The sequence below is a fragment of the Stegostoma tigrinum genome, chromosome 6 (assembly GCF_030684315.1).
Source record: "Stegostoma tigrinum isolate sSteTig4 chromosome 6, sSteTig4.hap1, whole genome shotgun sequence".
Taxonomy (NCBI): Eukaryota; Metazoa; Chordata; class Chondrichthyes; order Orectolobiformes; family Stegostomatidae; genus Stegostoma; species Stegostoma tigrinum.
The window spans coordinates 69,021,603-69,048,976 of NC_081359.1; the positions used below are offsets into that span (position 1 = coordinate 69,021,603).

General features: G+C 42.2%; 1 protein-coding gene and 1 long non-coding RNA gene across 14 annotated transcripts in view; one reads left to right on the top strand and one right to left on the bottom strand.

The window, feature by feature from the left end:
* LOC125453698 (uncharacterized) overlaps positions 1-21,579 on the bottom strand; it is a 74,267-nt gene extending 52,688 nt beyond the window's left edge. The window contains exon 1 of the long non-coding RNA XR_007247819.2: positions 21,513-21,579. This is a non-coding gene — a long non-coding RNA (uncharacterized LOC125453698). The remainder of the gene's footprint in view (positions 1-21,512) is intronic.
* Positions 1-27,374, top strand: part of LOC125453697 (glutamate receptor 4) — a 225,062-nt gene that overhangs the window by 67,843 nt on the left and 129,845 nt on the right. For all 13 annotated transcript variants that reach the window (XR_009445847.1, XR_007247817.2, XR_007247818.2 and 10 more), the window contains exons 5-6: positions 9,072-9,125; positions 12,757-12,918. Coding sequence is in view for 10 of the 13 variants with exons in the window: in XM_048533576.2 (XP_048389533.1) it covers positions 9,072-9,125; positions 12,757-12,918 (216 nt within the window). In the remaining 3 variants the exon portion in view is untranslated. The remainder of the gene's footprint in view (positions 1-9,071; positions 9,126-12,756; positions 12,919-27,374) is intronic.

Consider the following 27,374-nt stretch of genomic DNA (forward strand, 5'->3'; position numbering starts at 1 on the left):
CCACTAAAACTGAAGATTCTTCTCGACAGTTGCATCTATCTGGAACCGTCTGGAAGTCTTCATGTAAATCGACAAATTCAAAGGGTGAAAGCTAAATAAATAATTACACAAGAAAAGTTAGGCTTTTAAATACTCAGCCTAACTCCTGGGGAATTAGTAAACTGATCCCCTAACTTGCCTCTCATACCCACAAAAATACCTTTCCCAGACACCCAACACACTATGGAGCTGGCATCCCCTTTCACCCTGGTACTCTAGAACCACACCAACACGCCCCAATCACTGACAACCCCTACATTGTCAGGATTCAAACACACCATCATCTCTTTCTTCGCCCATCTCCCCAACCCAGCTCTGGAGCTATTTTTTAAAAATATATCTCCAACATCTGGGTGCCCAGGCCCAACTGACACATATTTTCCCTGACTCCTGGACACAACACCCCTGCTTCCCTGCTCTGGACCAGATACCTCCCCTGTACCTGATTTAAACCCCAAGGACACAACAGTCTCTCATGTGCCCCACCCCCACACCCCTCCAAAGCACCCATGGGACTCAACATGACCCACCCTATGTGACCAGTTCTTCACTTACCTGCCCATCTTGTGCTATACCCATGTAGCACATTAGCCCCTGACATTGCCAACATCTCACTTGCATGCTTACATGAAAACATAGAAAATAGCTGCAGTAGTAGTGCGTTCGGCCCCTTGAGCCTGCACCACCATTCAATATGATTGTGGCTGATTGTGCAATTTCAGTTTCCCAAACCCGCTTTCTCTCCATACCCCTTGACCCCTTTAGCTACAAGGGCCACATCCTGCTCCCTCTTGAGTATATCTAACAAACTGGCTCCAACAGCTTTCTGTGGAACAAAATTCCACAGGTTCATACTGTCTGAGTTAAAAAAATTCTTCCTCATCTTAGTCCTGAATGGCTTACTGCTAGTTCTTAGATTGTGACCTTTTGTTTTGGACTTTCCCAACAGCAGGAACATTCTTCTCGCATCTAGCTGGACCAATCCCACCAGAATTTTAAACATTTCTATGAGATACCCCTTAATTCCTCCTAATTCCAGTGAGTACAAGCCCAGTCGACCTAATCTTTCATCATATGTCAATCCTGTCTTCTGGGAATCAGTCTAGTGAACATTCACTGGACTCACTCAATTACATGGATGTCCTTCCTCAGAAATAGTGAGAACTGCCGCTGCTAGAGTGAAAGTAATACAGCGTGGAGCGGGAGGAACATAGCAGGCCAGGCAGCATCAGAGGAACAGGAAAGTTGATATTTCAAGTTGGGAACCCTTCTTCAGAAATGGGGGAGGGGCAAGGGAACTCCGAAATGGATAGAACGAGGAGAGGTGGGTCTGGGCAAGGTAAGTGAGCAAAGTCCTTCCTCAGACTAGGAGACCAAAACTGCACACAGTAATCAAGATGTGGCCTCATCAAGGCCCTGTATAACCTTTAAACAGCAACTGTCATTGTGGCTGTCTGTGATACTGAATCTCTTACATATCAGAAAATGGCAACTGACTGTTGTGAAAAGTTGGCATGGTTTACCTTCCTCTGATGGCCCTGTACTGAAAGCAAACTGTCATAAGAAAGTACAGCTCTTTATTTCTGAATGAACACTGATCGTGTTGAATGTCCTGTCAGAAATGCAGAGCTCTTTCGTACATAAAAAGGAGTGAGAAATTGACAAGCCTCGGGAAAATCCAGCCCCCATGTTTTCTTATCCGACATTCTCAATTTCTACAGTGCTAAAAACTTTTGCTTCCATTAGCTTCATGTTTTATTTGAAAATAAAAACTCAAGCATTCGCAGTTCCTCGACCGGTTTTATTGTTGATGCTGTATTGCTTAATATCTCTTGATATCTCTTAAGCCAATGCTATACCACAATACATCATACCTGAAAGCCAAATTGATCCTCATTATTTAATGCGTTTGCTTTTATTAAAATAAGTGCGTATGATTGGTAATGACCACTGACAGAATACGTAATGATAGCTATTAGCTCTTTTGTACTGGGTGGTGATAATGTTTAGCCTTAAGTTTAAATTTGTCTGGACTTGCACATAAGACATTAAGATATATATATAATAAAACAAAAAAACTGTGGATGCTGAAAATCTGAAAGAATAACTGAAATTGCTGGAGAAACTTAGCAGGTCTGGCTGCATCCGTGGAGAGAAAGCAGTTAGTGTTTCAAGTCAAGTGGCTGTTCTTCAAAACTGGTTGGTTAAGTGAGCTGAGATATCGAGGTGTACAGCTGGATGAACACATGAGGCTAAGCAGCAGCAAAGGAGCAGGAAAGCCGACATTTCGGACCTAGACCATTTTTCAGAAATGGGGGAGGGGGAGGGTGTTCGGAAATAAATAGGGAGAAAGGGGGAGGTAGATAGAAGATGGAGAGAGGAGAAGATAGGTGGATAGGAGACAGACCGGTCAAAGAGGCGGGGATGGAGCCAGTAAAGGTGAGTGTAGGTGGGGAGTTAGGGAGGAGATAGGTCAGTCCAGGGAGGACAGATGGGTCAACTTGGCAGGATGAGGTTAGTAGGTAGGAAATGGGGTTGGAGCTTGAGGTGGGAGGAGGGGACAGTTGGGAGGAAGGACAGGTTAGAGAGGTGAGGATGAGCTGAGCTTGTTTTGGGATACGATAGGGGGAGGGGAGTTTTGAAGCTCGTGAAGTCCACATTGATACCATTGGGCTGCAGAGTTTCCGAGCGGAATATGAGTTGCTGTTCCTGCAACCTTCATATGGCATCTTTGTCGCACTGCAGGATGCCCATGATGGATAAGTTGCCTGAGGAATGGGAGGGAGAGTTGAAATGGTTTGCGACTGGGAGGTGCAGTTGTTCAGTGCGAACCGAGCAAAGCAGTCTCCAAGCCTTCACTGGGTTACCGCGATGTAGAGGAGGCCACAACAAGAACAGCAGATGCAGTATACCACATTAGCGGATGTGCAGGTGAACATCTGCTTGACGTGGAAAGTCTTCGTGGGGCCTGGGATAGGGGTGAGGGAGGAGGTGTGGGGGCAGGTGTAGCACTTCCTCTGGTTGCAGGGAAAAGTATTGGGTGTGGTGGAGTTGGAGGGGAGTGTGGAGCGGACAAGGGAGTCACGGAGAGAGTGGTCCCACTGGAAAGCAGACAAGGGGTTGGAAAAATGTCTTTGGTGGGGCTGGATTGCAAATGGCGGAAATGTCGGCGGATGATGCGTTATATCCGGAGGTTGGTGGGTTGTACGTGAGGACGAGGAGGATTCTGTTTTAGTTGTTATTACGGGGAGGGGATGTGAGGGCTAAGTTGTGGGAAATGTGGGAAACACAGTCAAGGGCGTTCTCAACCGCTAAGTAGGGAAAGTTCCAGTACTTGAAAACTAGGATGTCTGAGATCTATGGGAGTGGAATGCCTCATCCTGGGAGCAGATGCTGTGGAGGCAAAGGAATTGGGAATAGGGGATGGCATTTTTGCAGGAAGGTGGGTGGGAGGGAGGAGGTGTATTCTAGGTAGCTGAGGGTGTCGGTGGACTTGAAATGGTTATGGGTTTCTAGGTGGTAGCCGGAGCTGGAGACAGAGAGGTCCAGGAAGGAGAGAGACATATCAGAGATGGTCCAGGTGAACTTAAGGTTGGGGTGGAAGGTGTTGGTGAAGTGGACGAACTGTTCGAGCTCCTCATGGGAGCATGAGGCAGCGCCGAAACAGTCATCAATGTAACGGAGGAAGAGGTGGGGTTTAGGGCCAGTGTAGGTGCGGAAGAGAGATTGTTCCACCTAACCTACAAAGAGGCAGGCATCGCTTGGGCCCATGCGGGTACCCATGGCCACCCCCTTTGACTGTTGGAAGTGGGAGGAATTGAAAGAGAAGTTGTTGAGGATGAGGATGCATTAGGCTAAGCGGATTGGGGTGTCATTGGAGGGGGACTGGTTGGGCCTGCGGGACAGGAAGAAGCAGAGTGCCTTTAGGCCATCTGTATGGCGAATGCAGGTGTATAGGGACTGGACGTCCATGGTAAAGATGAAGTGTTGGGGACCGGGGAATTGGAAGTTCTGGAGGAGGTGAAGGGCACGGGTGGTGTCATGGACGTAGGTAGGGAGTTCCTGGTTAAGTGAGCTGGTTAACTTTAAAGCATTTCGGGGACGTTGGACCCAACAAACACCTCCTAGATTGATAGAAATGTATCGTTTGGTTGTTTTATGCTGTGAAAACCAATAAAAAAACACAGTTGACTATTCTGCATTTTTCAATAGAAATTGTACGTGACTCTTCCAAAAAAAACTATGCAATGAGCAGGGGAAATATGTGCCTCGTGTTGCCATAAGCTAAGGAGGTGCCAGTGCAGAATCCATCAAGAAAATATTTTGCACTATGATCAACTGAACTACGGATGCTTGTAAGCAAATTGCTAAACGGATGAAAGGAAAATGAAACAGCAAGTAAATCAGCTCTTTGTATTTTGGAGTGATTCCAAACATAAAGCCTGCCAGTGAGATAGCAAATTCTGCTGAATGAAAACATTTTCTGTTTATTGTGAATTTATTAAAGCTGAATAAGCATCTGCTGATCATGAGATGCATCTTAATTTCAGGGCCTTGCTGCACAACCATGGAATGCTTTCCAGTTGCGTGCAACTAATGGCTTGTTTGCCACTGCAATGGTAAAAGGAATTAAACTGTGATGCACCAAAAAAAAAGATGATATCATTCAAAGGATTAGGCAGCATTGCCAAAGTTGATAAGAAGCTTCCTCTCATTAGGTTCATTGTCCCTTTTGAGAGTAGATATCCTGGAAATCGGTCACAGATGTGCATGTGGCTGTCTGTCAGCACTGATTAGATCTCTTGTTTTGAGAACTTTATTTCAAAATTTCACCACATCTAGTGTGTGGTTGTACTTTATTTGACATTGTTTGCAATTTTATGGTTTGTCTGATAGAGTAGAGTAAGTCATCATAAATTGGCAACCTGTTCTACATCTTTCTTGATTTCCAATTCCACTGACTTTAATTTCTACTGGAAAAGAAAATGGAGGATGGTGTAACATTCTCTAGCAACCCATTTTGAACTATTCATGCAGAACAACTTAATCCTTCCTTGAGGCAAAGTGAAAGACACCATAAGGTAGAAACAAGTAACAATTAAACTCCAACAGTGATTTGCAACATGAACATACTTTCAGCCAAATTATTATTTATTACGTAGAACACTGACGAGATTATTACAATTTAGTGCTAACTCATTTACTGGTTGTTATCCTGAGTTTTTTCTTATATCAGGGATTCTTTTCTAGCCACGTTCATTCCACTTTTTTTGTTTGTTTTCTATTTTCCATTGATGTAAGCAGCTATTTTCTATTAGAGTTGTTCTTGCTGTTCGAGTTAAATTGTTTGGAGTCTGGTCTGCCGATGTTAACCTGGTCTCCTACATGGCTTCATAAGAGTTTCTGGGCCAACTTTGTTATTCAGCTGGTAGTAAGATTATACGCAGAGAAAATATTGAAAGACCTCCTAATTATTTGACATTTCCTCTCTACTGGCACTTACTGAGCAAAGCACTAAGCACCAAACTTGGCTGGTGATACCGAGGAATTGTTGCCATGTTTTTCACTTGTTTATATGTATCATTCTACTGGTAAAGAAAGACAATCCCACTCCTTGAACCGAGTAATACACTCCATGTGATTTCCCTTTTTGATTTGATTTATTGCGGCCACATGTACTGAGATACAGTGAGTACAAGAGGAGGCGATGGTCTAATAGTATCATTGCTGGACTGTTAATTCAGGACCCAGATAACATTCTGAGGACCCAGGTTCAAATCCTGCCATAGCAGATGGTGGAATTTGAATCCAATAAACTATCTGGAATTAAAAATCTAATGATGACCATGAATCCATTGTCAATTGTCAGAAATAAAACCAGTCTGGTTCACCAATGTCCTTTAGGGAAGGAAGCTGCCATCCTTACCTGGTCTGGCCTACATGTGACTCTAGACCCATAGCAATGTGGCTGACTGAACTGCCCTCTGTGCAATTAGGGACGGGAAATAAATGCTGCCTGGTCAGTGATGCCCTCATCTCATTAATGAATTTTTAAAAAGTGTTGTCTTAGAGATTGCAAGAACTGCGGATGCTGGAGTCCGAGATGACAAAGTGTGGAGCTAGAGGAGCACAGCAGGCCTGGCAGCATCAGAAGAACAGGAAAGCTGATGTTTCTGAAGAAGCTGAAGTAGGGTCCTGACCCAAAACATCAGCTTTCCTGCTCCTCTGATGCTGTCTGGCCTGTTGTGTTCCTCCAGCTCCACTTTTTGTTACCTCTAAAGCATTGCCTTACAAGCTTTACAGGAAAATCATACTATACGAGTGCATCAGGGTAATAGAACAGAGTGCAAACATAATACACAAGATGCAGATAGAGAGCAACATTAACTATTCAAAATTCTCTGTTCTCCTCAACACTACACTCGGACAGAATTTTCCTCTGGATTGAAAGGTTTGTTATGGGTTTCAGTCCTGGTTGAGAGATTTGAAAACAAAATCTAGGTTGAAACTTCAAGGTTACAACTTTTAGATTGTGGTGCCAACCTCTCAGGTGGGTGTAAAAGATACTGAGGCACCCTTCAAGGAAAAGCAAAGAAGCACTGCCAGTATCACTGTGATGTTGGCTGACTGGGGTTCAAACAGGATGTTGTGCTACTGTTGGGATGATATAATTCTTGATAAGTATTCTGATTGCCCTGACTAGGTCAGTTTTACTTTCACATCTGTTTTCCTTGCAAGTTTAGGAATTATAAAAGTCTAAAATAATTTTTTCCTTTTCATTTTTAAATTATACTTTTCTCCTTTTACAAACTGAGGGAAAGAAGCAGTTGATTCCATGTGAAGCAGGCTTCACTATCCATTTTCCTGCAAGTGGACAGTGAGGACGGTTACCTCAGAGAACAACGGGATCTTGATCAGATGGGCTGATTGGCCAAGGAGTGGCAGATAGCATATAATTTAGATATAATGGGAACTGCAGATGCTGGAGAATTCCAAGATAATAAAATGTGAGGCTGGATGAACACAGCAGGCCAAGCAGCATCTCAGGAGCACAAAAGCTGACGTTTCGGGCCTAGACCCTTCATCAGAGAGGGGGATGGGGAGAGGGAACTGGAATAAATAGGGAGAGAGGGGGAGGCGGACCGAAGAACTTATAATTTAGATAAATGTGAGGTGCTACACTTTGGAAAGGTAAATCAGGGCAGCCCTTATACACTTAATGCTAAGGTCCTGGGTAGGGTTGCTGAACAAAGAGACCTTGGAATGCAGGTTCATATTCCTTGAAACTGGAGCCACGGGTAGATAGGATGGTGAAGAAGGCATTTGGTATGTTTACCTTTATTGGCCAGTGCATCGAGTATAGGAGTTGGGGAGTCATGTTGCAGCTGTACAGGACATTTGTTAGGCCACGTTTGAAGTACTGTGTGCATTTCTGGTCTTCTTGCTATAGGAAGGATGATATGAAACTTGAAAGGATTCAGAAAAAACTCTCAACGATGTTGCCAGGTTCAGAGGGTTTGAGGTATAGGAAGAGGCTGAGTGGGTTGGGGCTATTTTCCCTGGAGTGTCGGAGGCTGAGAGGTGACCTTACACGGCTTTATAAAATCATGAGGGGCATGGAGGGATAAATAGGCAACTTCTTTTCTCCAGGGTGGAGAAGTCCAAAACTAGAGAGCATAGGCTTAAGGTGAGCGGGGAAAAACGTAAAAGGAACCCAAACATTTTCATGCAGAGGGTGGTGCATGTATGGAATGAGCTGCCAGAGGAAGTGGTGGAGGCTGGTACAATTACAACATTTTAAAAGGCATCTGGATGGGGGTTTGAATAGGAAGGGTTTAGAGGGATATGGGCCAACTGCTGACAAATGGGACTGGATGTATTTAGGATATCTGGCTGCCACGGACAAGTTGGACTGAAGGGTCTGTATATGTGCTGCACATCTATGACTCTATGACTTTAAATCTAATCATTCTATTTTCCAAAGTATCAGAAGTTATGAAAAGAATAATTTTTGTGTTTGTGTGACCAGTGCACTAACCTGCGCGGCTCCTTTTTAAAGAGATAATCATTGTTTTGTGTGTGAAGTATTACCACAAATTGTTCAACCTTCCTTTATTTTCTGAACTCTAATTTCCCCCTACTGGGTATGTTTCATACGCATCAGAAGATCACCAAAGAAGAACAGCTGAGACCAACCAATCTATACTGCAGCACTATTCTCTACATTTCTCTCCCTTCCCCCTACAAGTCAGGCACACAAACTGACAGTGGAATATTAATGGATGCATCAACAAAGAAAAAGATCAATATAACATTAAAACTATATAATTAACAAAGCCACTTACATTGAAGAATAGCAGTTGTGACAATTATTATCAAGAATAGTAACAAATTGCAAATCCATTAAAATCTATGGAACTGTGTTAATTTTCAAAAATAATGTGAAAATATGTCAGGTTTTTCACTGAAAGGAGACGTGAATGACACTTGAAAGATCTGCATTTAATTGAACAGATAAGACTTTAATGGGATCCAAAGCAGACTCTATTCTCATGGTATTTATAGAATGCAGCATGCAATTTTATTCAGAACAGAGGCCAAAAGTTTAATGATGGGGTTTACAAACCTCATTGAAATGATCAGTATATGAAATATGTAAGAATAAAGTTAACACTCTATAGACATATCACTGTAGGCCAGAAATGCATTAATATAAATTGTAACCCAATCATTTAAAGAAGAACTTGAGGTTTTCAAGCCAAGGCATTACATTGATGCAGGTAGCCAGAGACCCTCATTGAGTGAATAGCATTTTCAATCCTTTTTTGGAGGAAAAGAAACCAGGTACTCATTCTACAGTAAACATATACCTCAGTCCTGAGGGTGCTGGATGTTTGACCTGAAACATGTCACTATCCTACCTAAATAAAGCTATTTTGTTTAGCTGTAAATTTCATTAACAGTCAAAGCATATATTGGACTGTTTTTTCATGACTCTGTATAATGTTATGAATGTTTCTGTTTTTGCTCAGATTGTAAGTGTTGGGAAGCACGTCAGAGGGTACCATTATGTACTAGCCAACTTGGTAAGCACAAGGTTTTTATGTAAATTTTCCAAGTTCGGTTTCCTCAAGCTTAGTTTAAGATTGCCATCCAGTGTTAGGAATGGATTACACTCCATCACAGGGTAAGTGGAGGGAGGAGTTCTACAAAGTTAATGAATGCATTTGACATTTATAAATTACTTACTGTCTAGTGCAATATGAATAAGAACTAGGTCAAACGTGTTGGGCAGTAAAACAAGGAAGGGAAGGATATACTTGATGGGAAACACAGAAGGCTGGAAAAAAATTAAAGGTTCAAATGCAAAATTTCTTGAGAATGAGTACAGAAATAACGCAGTGTGGAACTGAAGGAACACAGGAGGCCAGGCAACATCAGAGGAGCAGGAAGTTGACATTTGGGTCGGACCCTTTTTTGGAAATGAGGGGAGGTGGAAGGGAGCTCGGAAATAAACAGAGAGAGGAGGAATGGAGCTGGGGAAGGTAGGTGGGATGGTGACAGGTGCGTGCAGATGGGAATTGTTAGGGATATGTCAATGAGGTAAGTGGGAGAGAAGATGGACATGTTGTGTCAAGTCAAGGAGGCGAGAATAAGAGGGAGGGTTGATCATTGGATGAGGCCAGGAGTGGGGAGATTTTGAAACTGGTAAAATCCACATTTAGACCATGGGCTGTAGACTCCCAAGGCAGAATATGAGGTGCTGCTCCTTCACTTTCCAGGTGGTGTCATTGTGACACTGGAGGAGGCCCAGGATGGACATGTTACCCTGGTAACAACTTCTCCTTTAACTCCTCCTGCTTCCTAAGGATTAAGGTGTTGGCCATGGGTACCCGCATCATCCCAAGCTATGCCTCCCTCTTTGTAAGATATGTTGAACAGTCCCTCTTCCGCTGCTACACTGGCACTCTCCCCCACCTCTTCCTCCGCTACATTGATGACTGTATCGGTGCTGCCTCGTGCTCCCATGAGGAGTTTGAACAGATCATCAACTTTACTAATACCTTTCACCCCACCCTTTAAATTCACCTGGACCATCTCCGATACCACTGTCTTCTTCCTGGACCTCTCTGTCTCCATCTCTGGTGACCACCTCGAAACTGACATCTATTTCAAGCCCACTGACTCCCACAGCTACCTAGACTACACCTCCTCTTACTCACCTTCCTGCAAGAAGACAATCCCCTACTCCCAATTCCTCCACCTGCACCGCACCTGCTCCCAAGATGAGGCGTTCCACTCATGCACATCCCAGATATCCTTGTATTTCAAGGACCGCAACGTCTCCCATTCAGAGGCAGTGACTGAAAGTGCCCTCAAATGCACCTGTTGTGTTTCACAGACTTCTGCCCTCACATCCCTCCCCCCAACAAGAACAAAGACAGAATCGCCCTTGTCCTCACACATCCCCCAACCAACCTCCGTATTCAATGCCACTTCCTCTGCCACTTACACCACCTACAATCCACAACCAAAGATATATTTCCCTCCCCACCCCTATCTGCCTTTCAAGGGGATCACTCTATCCATGGCTCTCTCGTCCGCTCCACACTCTCCACTCGCCGCACCAGCCCCAGCACCTTTCCCTGCAATCGCAGGAAGTGTTACACCAGCCCCTACACCTCCCCCATCACCTCCATTCAAGGTACAAAACAAACCTTCCACATTGCCCAGGGGTTCACCTACACATCTGTCAAAATGGTCTACTTCATTCACTGCTCCTGATGTGGCTTCCTCTACATTGGTGAGACCAAGTGGAGGCTTGGAGACCATTTTTAGAGCACCTGTGCTCTGTTCATGGCAAATGACAACACCTTCTGGTCACAAACCATTTTAACTCCCCCGCCCACTCCTTGCGTGACGTGTCCAACCCAGGCCTCCTCCAGCGCCACGATGACGCCACCTGCAAACTGGAGGAACAGCACCTCATGTTTCAGCTCGACAGCCTACAGTCCAATGGTCTAAATGTGGATTTTACCAGTTTCAAAATCTCCCCACCCCGACCTCATCCCATGACCAACCCTCCCGCTGATCCCCACCTCCTTGGCCTGATACAACCTGTCCATCTTCTCTCCCACATATCCGCTCCTCCCACCTCACTAACCAAACCCCACCATTCCCTACCTGCACTCACTTATCAGCCCACCTAGATTTCCCAGCCCTGCCCCTCCTCTCTCTATTTTTGAACTCCCTTCTCCCTCCCCATTTCTGAAGAAGGGTCCCAACCTGAAATGTCAACTTTCCTGCTCCTCTTAATGCTGCCTGGCCTGCTGTGTTCCTCCAGCTCCACACTTGTTATCTCTGACCCTAGCATTGGCAGTTCTTACTATCTCTGATTGAGTATAAGTGCAACTAGGTAAAGCCATAAGTATGCCGACAGTTGTATGGGCTTTCTAAAATAAGGCATAGGGTAATCACAATAATGAGTAAACAATAAATTTATACAAAACATTAGTTAGGTGATGTCTAAAAAAATTCTGTCTAGTTGGGTGCCCCAGTTCAGAAAGGTAAAAAAAGGCAAAGAGAATGCCATTCACAATGATGGTGCCAGAATGAGACAAGCTCACTGTGAGAAGCAAATTGAAATACTCGAGACTGTTTCCCTTAGAGCAAAAAAAGGTTGAGAGTTGATAAGATTTTTTAAAATTCTGCAAAACTTTGACACAGCTAATATATAAATACTATATCTTGAACATGGATTGCTGATTGTGTCTGAACAAAAAATATTGCATCTTCTAAACAAACATTTGCAAAATATTTAAGGAGAAAGATTCAAACTGAATGGGAAGGGGGGAAACAGTAGAATTACTCTAAATGAAGAATCAGTGCAGATGCAATGGACCAAGTGGCTTTCAGAAACATGTATGGCTTTATTATTTTTTTCATACGTTTGAATTAAATATTTTCCCGATTGCTTAGTGGAAAACCAGTGATATGTAAGCCACCCAGCCAACAAGATCTTGGATTCTGTCCTTTCTATTGATGTAGCTGATTTTGACAAGGGCAGAGTTGAATGCCATTAATATAAAAGATAAAACTATGAATGCTGGAGATCTGAAACGAAAACAGAAATTACTGGTAAAACTCAGCAGGTCTGGCAGTATCTGTGGGATGAAAGAAGAGTGAACATTTTGAGTCTGGTGACTCCTAATCAAATTCAGTGTTAACTCTGATTTCTTCCCACAGATGCTGCCAGACCTGCTGAGTTTCAGCAACAATTTCTGTTTTTGTTTCAGAAATGAGTGCCTACAGGTGCTCTCGAGGAGGGGAATTGGTCCAGGGTTCCCATTCCTGGCTGTTATCTAGCAAAGCCCTACTGTGAGATCACATTGATGACAGGATCAGTCCAAAAGGATGTGAGAGTTGTTCTGCTAGAAAAACTGAAAACATTTTAAAATTCTTGCATTCTGTACTGGAAAATAACCATATTTCAGGTCTTCAAAAGGATCAAAACTTAATGCTACAAAGGTTAATCCAGAGACTGGTCTGAAAGGAGCTTATGAGCAAGAATTTCATTAGCTCAGTTATTCAAGTGGTTGATGGAAACATTCTATTGAAAAATACTCACTGATTAATGGCATGCTTTTCAAACTATAGGACTGATGAGAAGAGATTAAATGAACCCTAACTACATGATGATTGCTAATGTGATTGCAGGGATTCAAGGATATATCACTGGATAGATTTATGCATGGAGGAGCAAATGTAACAGGATTCCAAATTGTGGATTACAACAGACCCGTTGTTACTAAATTCATGCAACGCTGGAAGAAGTTGGACCAGAGGGAGTTTCCTGGAACAGACAATGCTCAGTTGAAGGTATCATTTTGACATCTTGTGCGACAGCAGTGAAAATAGTCATTTTGAAGGCTAGAAATATCAATACATTATCATTGATCACCTTGATACGGTTTTGTTCTAGTTGGTTTTATCCTTTTTTTAATTTCAAATGCGTTAAAGATTATACTAAAATAGAACAGAGGAATATGATGTGCATGTAATAAATGTTGATCCACTTAATGAAAAAGTAAATTCTAGGCAGTAATGTTTGTAAAATTATTCACTAAGTGCACTACTTCAGCTGAAGAACAGATTAAAAACAGATGAAAGATGTAAAATATCACACCTAATCCCTATAACATACTTTCACCAGTCTTTGATTAATTTTATTGAAGAAAATTACAAAGAGGTCTTTCCACTTGATCACAAATTTGCTTCTAAAATTGGACAGGCCACTAAAATAGGTACAGGAATTGGAAATTCCCAAAGTCAGTTGTTTCCAATGTAGGTAGCACAAAACGTCTGTTGCTGACCAGATTAAATGATTGGCGCTCACAGCCAAGTATTATCCCTGCGGTAGACTGGCTGCACACCTAAACAGTGGATGCCAGATTGTAAGGGACCAACATCTGCTAAAGTTAACCAGCAGCCTTTATAGGGGAGCTATATTGGATGTGGTGCAAGTGTTTGAAGTTACACTACAAATTACGCTGACACGTGGGGGAAACAGAAGAACACACTCATTTGTAAAGGGGTACTTGGGTCATGTTTGCTGGATTTGCAGTTGGCTGAGTCACTCATGGACAATCCTGACACAGGAGGACAATGCTTGCCACCCTTTCAGCAACCTGATTCTTCATATGTTTGCAGTACAGCATGTAGTAAACCAACACTTGGCTTAACATCTGTTTTGCAGAATATTACAAGGTTTGTCCAGTCAGATGCAGGCAATGAAAGCATTGTTTAAGCACCCCAATGATTTACTATCCCATTTTGTGTGACATCTCAGTTTTATTTATATGAATACTGTCTTTGTCTATGTGGGTTGCAAATGAAAATTTGGAAATAAACCATTAAAGAATGGCTTTTAATGCTTAATAATCGCACGGTGCTTTGGAGTAGTTTGGTGCATTGGCTTCAATGCAGATAGGGCTGCAGCCTGTCATATAATCAAAGCATCGTAACAGTGTCCAGGATACCCAGTATTGACCTGCAGTTTAAGCTGGGTGAGCGGATAACCCACCAGTTGCATGGTGAAGGACAGGAATCCTTTCCAATTATGACATAACTCAGCTGACTTACAAAACAGCATGCACATACTTAGTGGCACCCTGCAATTGGGAAGCTGGTCAACTTTGTGAAGCAAATGGCAACTTTTCTTGCAAATGAGAATGAAATATATTCTGCTTGCTCTGTGTAAAGAGCCTCAGTGATGTCTCTTCTGTAATGTTGAATAACAAATTTGGGGATTTTGCAGATGACACCTGCTGCACTTGGATACACATTCATGGCCATGATCACTTTCTTTGTCCAAGCAGTAGCGTCCTCACCCAATTTTAGTTGGCGATAGACGTCCATGACAATATCCTTAGTGAAATGCAGATGTCTGTTACACAGTTCCTTGTTGAATTTCAGGTTGCAGAATTGTTCCCTGAACACTCTGGGTCAATTTGGCTTCCTGCTTAGGATCCTTCTCGCTGCTCCTTTTCCTCTCTCTTCCAACAACATGTCCCACTTTGTGTCACCTCTTGCCATTCTCCCTGTCATGCTATAGTTCAAGCATACATGCAAACTTACTACACCCTTGCTTTAGAGTAAGTAATCTATATCAAATCCTTGAAGACAAAGTCCTTCAACATAGACTGCAACTACTTCAAACACATCTACAACTGCAGAAGGAGCCAACAGAAATCAGTGTAAGATTACAAAATAGCCGCAATGGAGTGTAGAGCCTGGTAGACTGGTAACCCTGCTATCAAATTAAATTTACACATTGATTTGATATTACTATCTCTCTAATCTACATTCTTGTGGTGATTGCACCGAACTATGCCAGTGTCCTCTCAGTGGATGCCATTTTAGAAGCAGAGTAGCTCAAAAGAAGTGCTGAAGAGTCAAATTTCAGCCTTCATACTTTATCAGTCCACATTGAATACCAGTATTCTCGGGCATCGGTTCATTAATCTTGAAAAAACACTTTATTAGCCTTCTGAAAATGTTTTAAGGTTGATTTGAATATCAGTTGTTGTTGGTGGATGATTGTGTTTAGAAAATGTGCACAGTATGTTCAATATAGGACTTGCCCTCAGGAAAGTGAATTCATGATGGAGCAGATTGTACTTGAACTCTGGAAGAAACTGACTTAATGCAGACTTATTTGTATCCTGTCATTTCTTGCACAGTGCTATATAATGGTGCTCAAGACTGCTTTACAAACACTTCTCCAAAAACAGAATTCTACCAAATTGTATCCATAAGGAATAATACATAGTCGGAGAAAATAACGTTTTTCTCTTTTTAAGCAAAAAGGAATTAAATACAAATTAAAGCTTAATAAATGGTGATGGCAGGTTTTCTTTTATTCCTTCATGGGATTTTGGCATCATTGATCAGGCGAGAGTAGGACGCTCCAGCCAAAGCTCTTCTGCTTCTTCGGATCCCTTTTCCTCTTCTTTCTTTCCCTTCTCGTCTTTTCTGGAGATTTTCTGCCCCAACTTTTAATTTCGTAAACTTACCTGGAGGGACTGGAGAATGGAGCCAAGTCCATTATCTAGCCCTGTGCAGGAGATGAGTCAGAGACCGTGCCAGCACAGGAGATGTGTCCCAGAGGCAAATTGTGGGCCGGAGCCCAGAGCAGGAAGCATGTCGCGGGAGGCAGTCCAAGCCCAGGCCAGTCTGGGAGGCAAGTCCTGGAGCTGAGTCTAGGCCTGAGGCCAGTGCATGGAGGCAGTGAGACCTTGTGTTCTGAAGCCAGAGGGCACAGACTCGGTGAGAAGGACTATAATTTGAGTATTTTTCAAGGATATGTTTTATTCTTATTCTGGACTTTAAGTAATGCAAATACTTTTTAAAACTTTGTATTCCTATGCTGGACTTTTTTTTAACTCTTTCAATTCTGTAACAAACGCTTAAAGTATCTGGTACCTAAGTACCCAGTACCTAAGATGGTACTAAAGTAGCGACATTACAAATTTTTCACTGCATTCATTGGAGTGCATGTCACAATAAAGGCTTTTGTATTCTATTCTATTCATCCCTGAATGCTCTTGAGAAAGTGGCAGACCTGCTTCCTTGAATGGTTTGCTGTGGGCTCATTCAGAGAGTTGTTGGGAAGAATGTTTAAAGACTTTTGCCAACCGTCTTCATCTGCTTTCTTATTGACCTTTCTCTCTATTGTTACTTCAAATGTGCAAACGTTCACTGATCGAACAACGTTCAATACCAATCCATACCCCTCAGATATGGAAGCAGTCCATGCCCTGTCTCGCCGAACCTTGTCACTGGAACATGCCTTGTGAAGATGAATTAAGGTTTGCTGTGTCTCGTGTTTGTGAGTTTGGTGAGGGAGGGTGCCAATTATTAAGGTGGGATGATGGCCTGCAATCCAGCAATGTTGTTAGGCCTTGGATGGTGAGTTATACTGGCAGGAGCCACTACCTCCATAGTAAGTACGGGGCTAATGGTAAGATTCTTGGTAGTGTAGATGAGCAGAGAGACCTCGGTGCCCATGTACACAGATCCTTGAAAGTTGCCTCCCAGGTTGACAGGGCTGTTAAGAAGGCATACAGTGTTTTCGCTTTTATTAATAGAGGGATCGAGTTCCGGAACCAAGAGGTTATGGTGAAGCTGTACAAAACTCTGGTGCGGCCGCACTTGGAGTATTGCGTACAGTTCTGGTCAACGCATTACAAGAAGGATGTAGAAGCTTTGGAAAGGGTGCAGAGGAGATTTACTAGGATGTTGCCTGGTATGGAGGGAAGGTCTTACGAGGAAAGGCTGAGGGACTTGAGGCTGTTTTCATTAGAGAGAAGGTTGAGAGGTGACTTAATTGAAACATATAAAATAATCAGAGGGTTAGATAGGGTGGATAGAGAGAGCCTTTTTCCTAGGATGGTGATGGCGAGCACGAGGGGACATAGCTTTAAATTGAGGGGTGAAAGATATAGGACAGATGTCAGAGGTAGTTTCTTTACTCAGAGAGTAGTAAGGGAATGGAACGCTTTGCCTGCAAGGATAGTAGGTACGCCAACCTTAAGTACATTTAAGTCATCATTGGACAAGCATACGGATGTACATGGAATAGTGTAGGTTAGATGGGTTTCAGATTGGTATGACAGGTCGGCACAACAGCAAGGGGAGAAGGGCCTGTACTGTGCTGTAATGTTCTAAATAAAATGAGCTGCCATTTAATAGAGCTGTTTCTGATTGGCCAGCAGCTGACTTTTCTGCTCTGAGATCATTGATCCCTTCCTGAAAAACAGCGGGACCAGGCACCTGCAGCTGTCCAGCTGGCCAGCCAAGATCCCACCCCTTCCAGATCTGAGGACTATGGATCGGTGTTGAACATTGTTCGATCGGTGACTTACCTTAAAAACCATTTTTAACTGAAGTGGTGAGAGCTTCTTCTGTGAAGATAAGCTATCAAGTAACAAATGAGATCAATTCCAAACAGCAAAGTCATCTTGTCCAAGAGCGGAACACACCTGCACACACGTTTAGCATGCAACAAGCATAATGAACCACTGAAGAAACTATAGGTACAAATAAAAACAATAATCAGTCCTTGCAAAGTAAAGTTGCACTCCACTGCACTGCTCCTTGTCCAAATAAAAAAAATTGCCATTACTTTCCCTGTCCAATCATGCAATTAACTTCATATCCAAACTCATCATCATCAATTATAGTCAAATCTAAATTTGTAAAAGAACAGAAAACCTTGCATTCTTATGATGTATCAAATTCTCCAACCATCTTGGTGGTATCCAGTCAATAGGGATGATTAAAGGTGGATTTTTTTTCCTTTTATGATACCCAGTGGGTGGGGGGGACGGGGGAGTGTGTAATGTGGTGATTAAGTGGCCGCAACCCCTCCCACCCCAGTACTGAGCAAACCCACCTGATCACATGCCAGTGAGCATATTAAAAACTGACAAATGCATGTGGATAAATTTTATTAAGCTATCACAGGCTTTGACATTGGTCCCATGGTCACCAGAAGTTTATGGATCCAAAAGATTATCAGTTAGCATCTCACAGGATCCAGCGTGAGAAGGTGATTTCTGTCATGTTGTAGGAGAAGGTTAAAGGAATGGGGCGTTAATGCAGCAGGGTGGGTTTTAGAATTCATCCATTATTTCATTCCTTTGTGACTTTGATCAAAGTATGATTGGACAAATGGACCACCCTCACCTCAAACCAGACGGATAAGTTCCCCTGGTCTCCTATGCAAGAAACTAGCTATCTTTCTCACCTTGGAAACATACTTTATGATCATTCCCTCAAAGTGTCAATGATAGGACACGTGGTCACCTTAGAATAGCTATGTGCTTCCAAAAATCAGGCCAACTTTGCCAAGGCTGTGCCTCCAGTAGTCTGAGAGATCAACTGTCTAAATGGAGCCCCCAATTCTGAGTCTTTGAAATAGGCGTGATAGGAAAGGGCCCAAGGATTCTGGAAGATCATAGGAAACTTGGGGATTAGGTAACAGATGGAGTTTTGCAGGATCAAAAGGAAACTGTGGGATTGGAGTCCAACAGTGGAGGCCAAGAATTAAGGGAAGTTGGTTCAGAGGAAGGATGCAGAGTGGAAAATTGCATATTGTGGTGTGGGGAGTGGAGGACACAATGGCGACCAGGGAACTAAAATAATAGCATCTAGTGGTGGACTGATTGGGGCTAGAGGAAGAGGAAATTAATTTGCTCTGGGTATAGGGACCAACATTTCCCAAAGAACCAGGAACAGCTACAAGTTGGTGAATTCCATTAGAACTGAGAGAAGAACAGCCTGTAAAGGGGTAATTGAAACCCAGGTAAATGGTGAAAAATTATTTCACTTGACGATAGTACGAAGAACTATCTGTCTGTATTTTCTCCTGTTTTCATTTCCAGTGTGTGGACCATGGACTTCCATTGGATTGTCCATATTAATGGACAAAGTACTCTAGTGGTTTAGACAATGGCTGACCAGCAAACATTTTTGCTGTTATCAATGGCCATCAGATACATTGTGATAATTTTTAGGCTGACAATTAACCTTTTTTAACCATGTTATAAATCTAACATCTATGACCAACAAATCCTGGCAGCAGACTTGAAGCCAGAGGTAGGTGTCTACCATTGTACAACAAGACACCTTAACAGGGAATTAAATAATGAAAAATCAGCAACTCACCAGAAGAAACTAGGAAAGGGAAAGGAAATTTCTTGAACCGAGGGTCATTAGGGTGAGGACATATCATCACGTGGCCGTTGAAGTCATGAGTATAATTTCATTACAAAGGGAACTGGACATATGTATAAAAAGGAAGAACACAAGAATATTTTTGGTGTTGTGGGGAATGTGATTATGGGAGAGATTGGAAGAGATGAAGATGGGGGAGGCCATGGCCTTGTGGTATTATCACTGGACTGTTAATGCAGAAACCCAGATAATATTCTGGGGACCCAGGTTCGAATCCCACCACAGCAGATGGTGGAATTTGAATTTGATAAAATATCTGGAATTAAGGACCTAATGATGACCATGAAACTGTTGTTTATTGTTGGAAAAACCCATCTGGTTCACTAATATCCTTTAGGGAAGGAAACTGCCATCCTTAACTGGTCTGGCCTACATGTGACTCTAGACCCACAGCAGTGTGGTTGACTCTTAACTGCCCTCTGGGCACTTAGGGATGGTGAATAAGTGTTGTCTGGTCAGCAACGCCCTCATCCCATGAATGAATAAAGAAAAAAAAACTGGAGAGCCTTACTGTACCTTGGGAAGCAAGGGAGATGAATATTAGCAGGTTATAGGATTAATAATAATACTAATTTACCCGGTTGGTTATTGTCTAGTTGTTAATTATAATGGGAAATAGACCTCTGTCAGTATCATTGTTGCATTTCAAAACAATTTTAAAAAACTAGCATCAATGGTTACTTGTGCAGTTAAACTTCCTCTCACCTCTGGTTTCCTTCTACAAATTACACTCCAAGCTAGTAACTATTCTCTCAACCACAACCATCACCGCCATCATCATCATCGCACCCCTCCTCCGCACGCCCATTCACCCAGCATTTTATTTCTGGGGCTACCTCTGGCATCCCCTCTTCCCCCCCACCTCCAGTTTCTCCTCTTTCCTATCCTGGGTTTTGTTCTTTACTTGCAATTGGGTGGCTTCCAGGTCCTTGGAACTCATTCCACATGAACTGGTGGCACAAAAGCACAGGCAAGAATACTCAATACGAAGGATCCAAACTCTGAGATGAATGCAACACAAAGAGAAGTCATGTATTCAGAAAATGGGACATGATAAGCAACAGGCCTTATAGGGGTAGCACTAATGTACTGTTTGTATGATACAGTATGTGTTACATATTTAATGTGATCTATAGAACCTGGTGAAATAGAAGCCTAGTGCTGTATATAATAAAAGCTAAAATTTGAAACAAAGCTGAGGCATTCTGTACAAGCACTGGCTGGAGGTTGAGCAAATGTGAGGAAAAAGCTTTTCACTCACAAGGTGGTGGGGATCTGGAAACCTCTGCCTGTAAGAGTTGTGCTGCCAAACACGAGTAATTGACTCATGCCAGACAACGGGATCAGATTAGTCAGGCTGCTGTTTTTGACTGGTACAGACTCATTTGGCTGAAAGGCCTTTTTCTGTGCTTTTACCCTCTCTATGGCTCAATGCCATGTGGCTAGAATGCCTCCGTTTAGTAATATGAGTGCAAAATACAGCAGATGCAGGAAATGTAAAGTTAAAACAGAAAATGCTGTAAATACTCAAGAAGCCTGGTAGCATTTGTGGAGTGTTAAGCAAAATTAATGTCTGTGTTTGCAACTTGGCATCACACCCAAAATTTCAACCCTCTTTTTCTCTTTGCAAGTATTATCTGGCCCGTTAATTATTTCTAGCATTTTCTATTTTGATGCTTCTACTCATATAGGTGGAAGAACATAAGCAATATGCTAAATATAGGAAGAACAAACTGGGATCAGAATCTGTCGCTGAGCTGATGTTACCTTTATTGATTATAACAAGAGGTTTTACAGATACAGTTATTGTCTATGCACAAGGAAAGGTAAAGATTGTGTTGATTAAGTAAAATTGGACCTTGAAACACGTTTCTGTCTCCCTGCTTGTGGAGATCAGCTTACTCAGTTCTGTGTATGTTTCTGTGCTCTGTCAGCACTTCATAGCATTTCTACAGTACTGCATGTCATGAGAGACCTTGAGCTCCGGCAAACACTTATTGTGAAGTAATTATTTGGAATTAAGTCTGATAGAAAGCACCATAGCGCATTCATTGAAAAGAAGCCAGAAAGCAGTGCAGGGACTGAAATCCCATTGGGATGATAGAAGTCACTGAGATTCAGAGTCAGATTGCAATGAATAAAATTCAGAAATAAAATTTCATTAGAGTACTTACAGATCAGAAATTTATAATACATGAAATCATGCATGCCCGAAATGACAGTGTGGCTCTGATCTTCCTCTTAGACAGAATGTACTTATTATGCCTTTATCCAATCTTGCTGCTCATAGAAGGTCACATGCTGCCGTGCTCTGTGCTATTTTAGTTTTAGTTTGAAGGTCATTGATACATTCCTTACAGTGAATCCAGCTGTGATTTCTGATTGACTTCCTGGCTTTACCTACTTACCCTTCTGCCTCACTTTTTGGTCTTTGTCACACTCCCCATGTTATGGAATATTAAAATTGACATTCACTCCATTTTGAAATCAAAAAGCCCCTTGTTCGAGAAAGTTGAAATTATGTTTTCTTTGTTACTGGAAGTGTATTTAACATTGTCTTTGCCATTCAAAATCATTGGACCACAATGTTTGGGTGGGAGAAGAGGGTGGGGTGGCTTTTTCCAGGGCAGCAATTTCTTTTGGCAACAGCCAATGAAAAGTGGCTACTTCTGGGGTTGCCTTCATGATTAAAGATGGCCACCTGTGGATGAGTGATGTCAGTCAATGAAAAGGCGCATCGGCCTCAACACTACTACAGCTAGTGGTGGCCACTAGCTGCACCTTGAGATAGATTCCTCAAAGTAAGTTAAGTGCAGTCCCAGGGTGAGGGTGAAATCCTGGGGCCCAGCAAAAGCTCTTCAGTAGGAGATGGTCATTGTGGGCAGGCATCACTGTTGCCTGTTGGGGGGGAGGTGGGAGCTTTTACCACTGAGAGGGCACTCTGAGGGCCAAAGAGTTTCTGAAAAAGACGGTCCATGTTGCAGAAGCCACCTGGAGCTTGACAGGGTGTATCTTGTGGGTTCCGTATTCTGCTGGCAAAATTCCTGCATAGCCCCTTGATTGGTCACTGTGGCTGGGCTGTTTTGCACCTTTTCCTGCTGCTGACAAGATGGCAAGATAATGGGAAGATGATAAGCATGACACTCACTATCTTCCCTTGTCATTTTTCTCAGCAGTCCTTCCTCCACAGTCCAACCCCAAGTGGCAATTAGCAGCGTATGGTCTGTGTCTTGCCACTGCTTTTGCCAGCAAGATTGTTTATATGTGGCTGTCAACTTTAGGTCACATGGGATTCAAGGTAAGCTTGCCAATTAGCTTAATGGCAGGGGACAGAGAATAATGGTGGAGGAATCTTGGGAATGCTTGCGAACGCTGCAACCCAATGGTTATCACTGTGGATGTCACAAGCTTCAAAATCTTCCTGCCCCCGACTGCATCCCAAAACCAGCCCAGCTCATCCCCGTCTCCCTAACCTGTCTGCCCTTTCTCCCACCTAACCACTCCTCCCACCTCAAACCACACCCCCACCTTGTACCTACCAGCCTCATTCTCACCTCCTTGACCTGTCCATCTTCCCTGGACTGACCAACGCCCACCCTAACTCCCCACCTACACTCACCTTCACTGGCTCCATCCCTGCCTCCTTGACCTGTCTGTCTCCTCTCCACTTATCTGCTCCTTTATCCATCTTCCATCTGCCTTCCCTGCTCGGTCTATTTATTTCAGAATCCCCTCCCCCTCCCCCATTTCTAAAGAAGTGTCCAGGCCCAAAGAATCAGCTTTCCTGCTCTTCTGATGCTGCTTGGCCTGCTGTGTTCATCCAGCTCTACATCTTGGTATCTCAGATTCTCCAGCATTGGCAGTTCCTAGTATCTCGTAATGGTGGAGGGTTGCTTTTTGGACTTGAGGCCTGTGACCAGCGGTGTTCCACAGGGATTGGCCTGGGTCCTCTTTTGTTTGTCATTTATATAAATGATTTGGATGAGAATATAGAAGGCATAGTTGGTAAGTTTGCGGTTGACAGCAAAATTGGTGACATTGTAGACGATGAAGAAGGCTTTCCAAGATTACAAAGGGATCATTATCAAATGGAACAATTGGCTAAGAAATGGAGTTCAATCTGGATAAATATGAGGTTTTGCATTTAGGTGCAACAAACAATGGTAGGGCTTCTACAATTAATGTTAGGGCATTGGTAGTGTTGTTGAAAAGAGGGACCTCTGGGTGCAGGTATATAATTCTTTAGAGGTTGCATTGCATATAGACAGTATGATTAAAAATGCACTTGGCACACTTGCCTTCATTGTTCAGTCCTTTGAAAATAGGAGTTGGGACATGATGTTTGAGTTTGTACAGAACATTGGTGAGGCCTCTTTTGAAATACGGTGTCCAGCTCTGGTTGCCCAGTTATAGGAAGGATATTATCAAGCTGGAGAGGGTTCAGAAGAGATTTACCAGGATGTTTCCAGGTGTGGAAGGTTTGAGTTTTAAGAAAAGGATGGATAGACTGGGACTTTTATCGCTGGAGTGTAGCATGTTGCGAGGTGACCTGATAGAAGCTTACAAAATAATGAGAGGTATAAATAGAGTTGATGGTAATTATCTTTTCCCTAAGATGGGGAATTTCAAGACTGGGGCAACATTTATAAGGTGAGAGGAGAGAGATTTAAAAAGTGCATACGTGGCATTTTTTTTACACAGAGGATGGTTTGCGTGTAGAATGAACTTCCTGAGGAAGTGGTGGATTGGATACAATTGCAACATTTAAAATACATTTGGATGGATATAGGTTTGGAGGGATATGGGCCAGGAGCAGACAGGTGGGACTAGTTTAGTTTGGGATTATGTTTGGTTGGGACTAGTTGAACCGAAGGGTCTGCTTCTATGCTGAACAACTCTGACTAGAGCTTTGATTGTAAATAAGATAGTATCTCAACATTCCTTAGAACTTATTAGTTATAATGGGATTACATTGACTGTTCTTCTTCTGCACGTCACTTGAATTTGCATGGTCACTAGGAGAGCATTGAACTGTATTGCTGATGAAAGTATCAATGTCTGGAAACCTGCACCTTTGCTCATCTTTTGGGCACTGGGCACAGTGGCTCCCTCCCTACTGAACTCTAGAGATGATCTTCCCCATGTACTAAGAAAGTCCTCAACAGTTAATAAGACCCCCACCAATGAGACCAGCCCCTGCTCTGATGTTGTCTGTTACACATTTAGCTCACTCAGCATTTTGGCCTTTGACACCCGGTTAACATCCAATCTGGCTTCAGTTGTTGAAACACTAAGTAGAGAGAATCTTTATAGCTTGCTCTGTCTCTCTGCTATAATTTATCCTGTTGGATATTTCACAGGGCTGAAAGCTTTGGAATGCTGAAGACCTACTTGTGTTTTTTGTTGAGTTTCCATCAGTTCTCCATTGGGTGTAAAGCTGGAGACTGAAACCCCAAAGAGGCTTTGGAGCTGACATTTCTGTGTACAGAAACAGTTGAATAGTTGCAATCAGTATGATGCACAGGGACTGGTAATGCCACTGGTGTTGAGATCCACTTTCATCCCAACTTCTGTAGTTTATTCCTTTAATGGTAGAGTCAGTTTCGTTTGGGAACTCATTAGATGTTATTACTGACGTATCAACAGTCACTCCAGCTGGCAATAATAATGTTAGAAAAGCATCCCATACTATATCAGTCTATAGTTTCAAACATAAAACAATAGCCTTTCCTCAGAACATTCCGTGAAACTGCTGATCTGAATTGTGGGTTCTTGGTTCTTCTTCTTGAGGAACTGGGTTGAAATCTAATTTTTCACCTGACCTTTGCACCCAAGAAAATAAATTAGTCTCAAAATTCTACAACAGTTCTTCCAATGTTCCACCATAAATTAATCAAGAAACAAGTGGCACACTCTGTGAAAAGCCATTTTCAGCAATTAATATCCTTCGTGGTTTCGGCCAATCTTGCACTAAAATGAATTTTGGAAGAATCCCCAAGAAATTTCAAGGTCTTTCATTACACTATTAAGTTGAATTCATAGCTAAGCAAATGCACAAATCCACTGCAGTATTCACATTCCTATATTTGTTTGCTAATCATTTTTATATATTAAAGTAAAATACTGAATTTTTAGGTATTCCAATGTATGCTGAGTTTGCCCTTGAATATTGAGTTCAAGTGTTACAATTTTGTACTATCTATATATCACAGTAAACATAACAGATTTGGAAGGAGACTTAAAAAGTATCTGTAAAAAGTTAAAACATTGATTTCCTTAAATTTCTGCACAAGGAAGCCACAAAATTTCTCAGAAAGGAAGAAAACTAAAATTATAAACTTAGCTTCATAAAAGTTCTAGCTACACATGCTGAAAATTCAGAAAGAAACCTAACTGATTGTACAAGCTTGAAACAGTGACAATATCTCGATGTGAATAGCTGCTTCAATAGAGACCTTTATGGCCATGGCATCAATATGACATCATTGTACAACATAGTAACATTTACATGCATCAGATTAGCTCACCAAATGTATGTTACATGAACATACAAATTAGAAGCAAAATAAGCTATTCAATAATTCAAGCCTGTTCTGCCTTGAATGAAATCATCGTTGATCTCTTTGTGTTCCACATTCCCACCTGCCTGTGTAAACTTTAGATCACCTCACCTAAAAGTCTATCTATCTCCACCTTAAAAGTATTCAATGGCTCTGCTATTACTGCCTTGTTAGAGAGCTCCAAACTCTCTGAGCCAAAGAAAGTCCTCTCATCTCTGCCCTAAAAAGGTGACCCCTAATTGTAAAACAATGCCACCTAGTTTGTGACTCACCTACGAGAGAAAACATCCCTTCCGTGTCTATAATGTTGACACCAGTTTGATCTTATAAACATCAGTCAAACCACCCCTCATTCTTCAAATTTCCGATGAAAACAAGCCCAACCTATTCAGTCCTTCCTCATAAGATGACCCAATTCTTCCAGGCATCAAATTAGTAAACGTCTTCTGAACTGGTCGAACACATTTACATCCTTCCACAAATAAGGTGACCAAAATTGATGTTGTTTTCAAGATGTGGTCTCATGAATGCACATTATAACTGGAGCATAACTTTCTGACTAATATGTTTAATTTATCTTGCAACAAGGGATTGCATTCTGTTAATCTTGATCACATGCTATGCCTGCATATTAGATTTTTGGAACTCCTATGCTAGAATAGCTAGATCCCTCTGCATCTCCAAATTTTACGCCCATTCTCTATCCTAAACTGTACATTTTTTTAATTCTTTCTCCTGAAGTGAAGAAGTTTATATCTTACCACATTAAACTCCATGTCAGATTTTAACACATTCACTTAATTTGACTATTTTGTTCTGAATCCTTGTTGTGTAATTTATACTTTTCTAACTGTCTTTGTGTTATCTGCAAATATAGCCACCCTGCTTTTGTTCCCCTCATATAAATCATTGATATAACTGATAAAATGTTGACAATCCAGCACAGTGACATCCTACTAGTCTGAAAGGGATCCAATTATGCATATTGTCTATTTCCTGCCAGCCAGCATCCACTTTCTGCATCTATACTAGGAAGTCATGCTGTCCACTATGAACTGTTCATTTGTGCAGTTCCCTTTTGTGTGGCAGCTTGTCAAATGGCTTTTGGAGATTCAAGTGCAGTATGTCAATGGTTCACTTTTTATCTACATTGCATTTACCCTGCATTCAATTCTTTAAACTTATTCATTACATGTTAATACTCACATGGTTCAGATAGTAATCAAGTGGTTACTACCTTTTTGAAGTTCTGCTTTTTAACTTTTATGTCTAACTTCCCATTTTCTCTCAGCAGAACCTCTTTTCTAGTATGGTCAATGGAATTGGTATGGACTATGGCAACTGAATCCTGTCCTTCCCACTGAAAGTTCCTCTCCAGCCTAGAGGAGACATTCTGAACCCTAGCACCAGTCACACAATGTAGCAATCCGTACTCTCACTCTTTGTTGTGGAGAACACTATCAATTCCCTCATTGT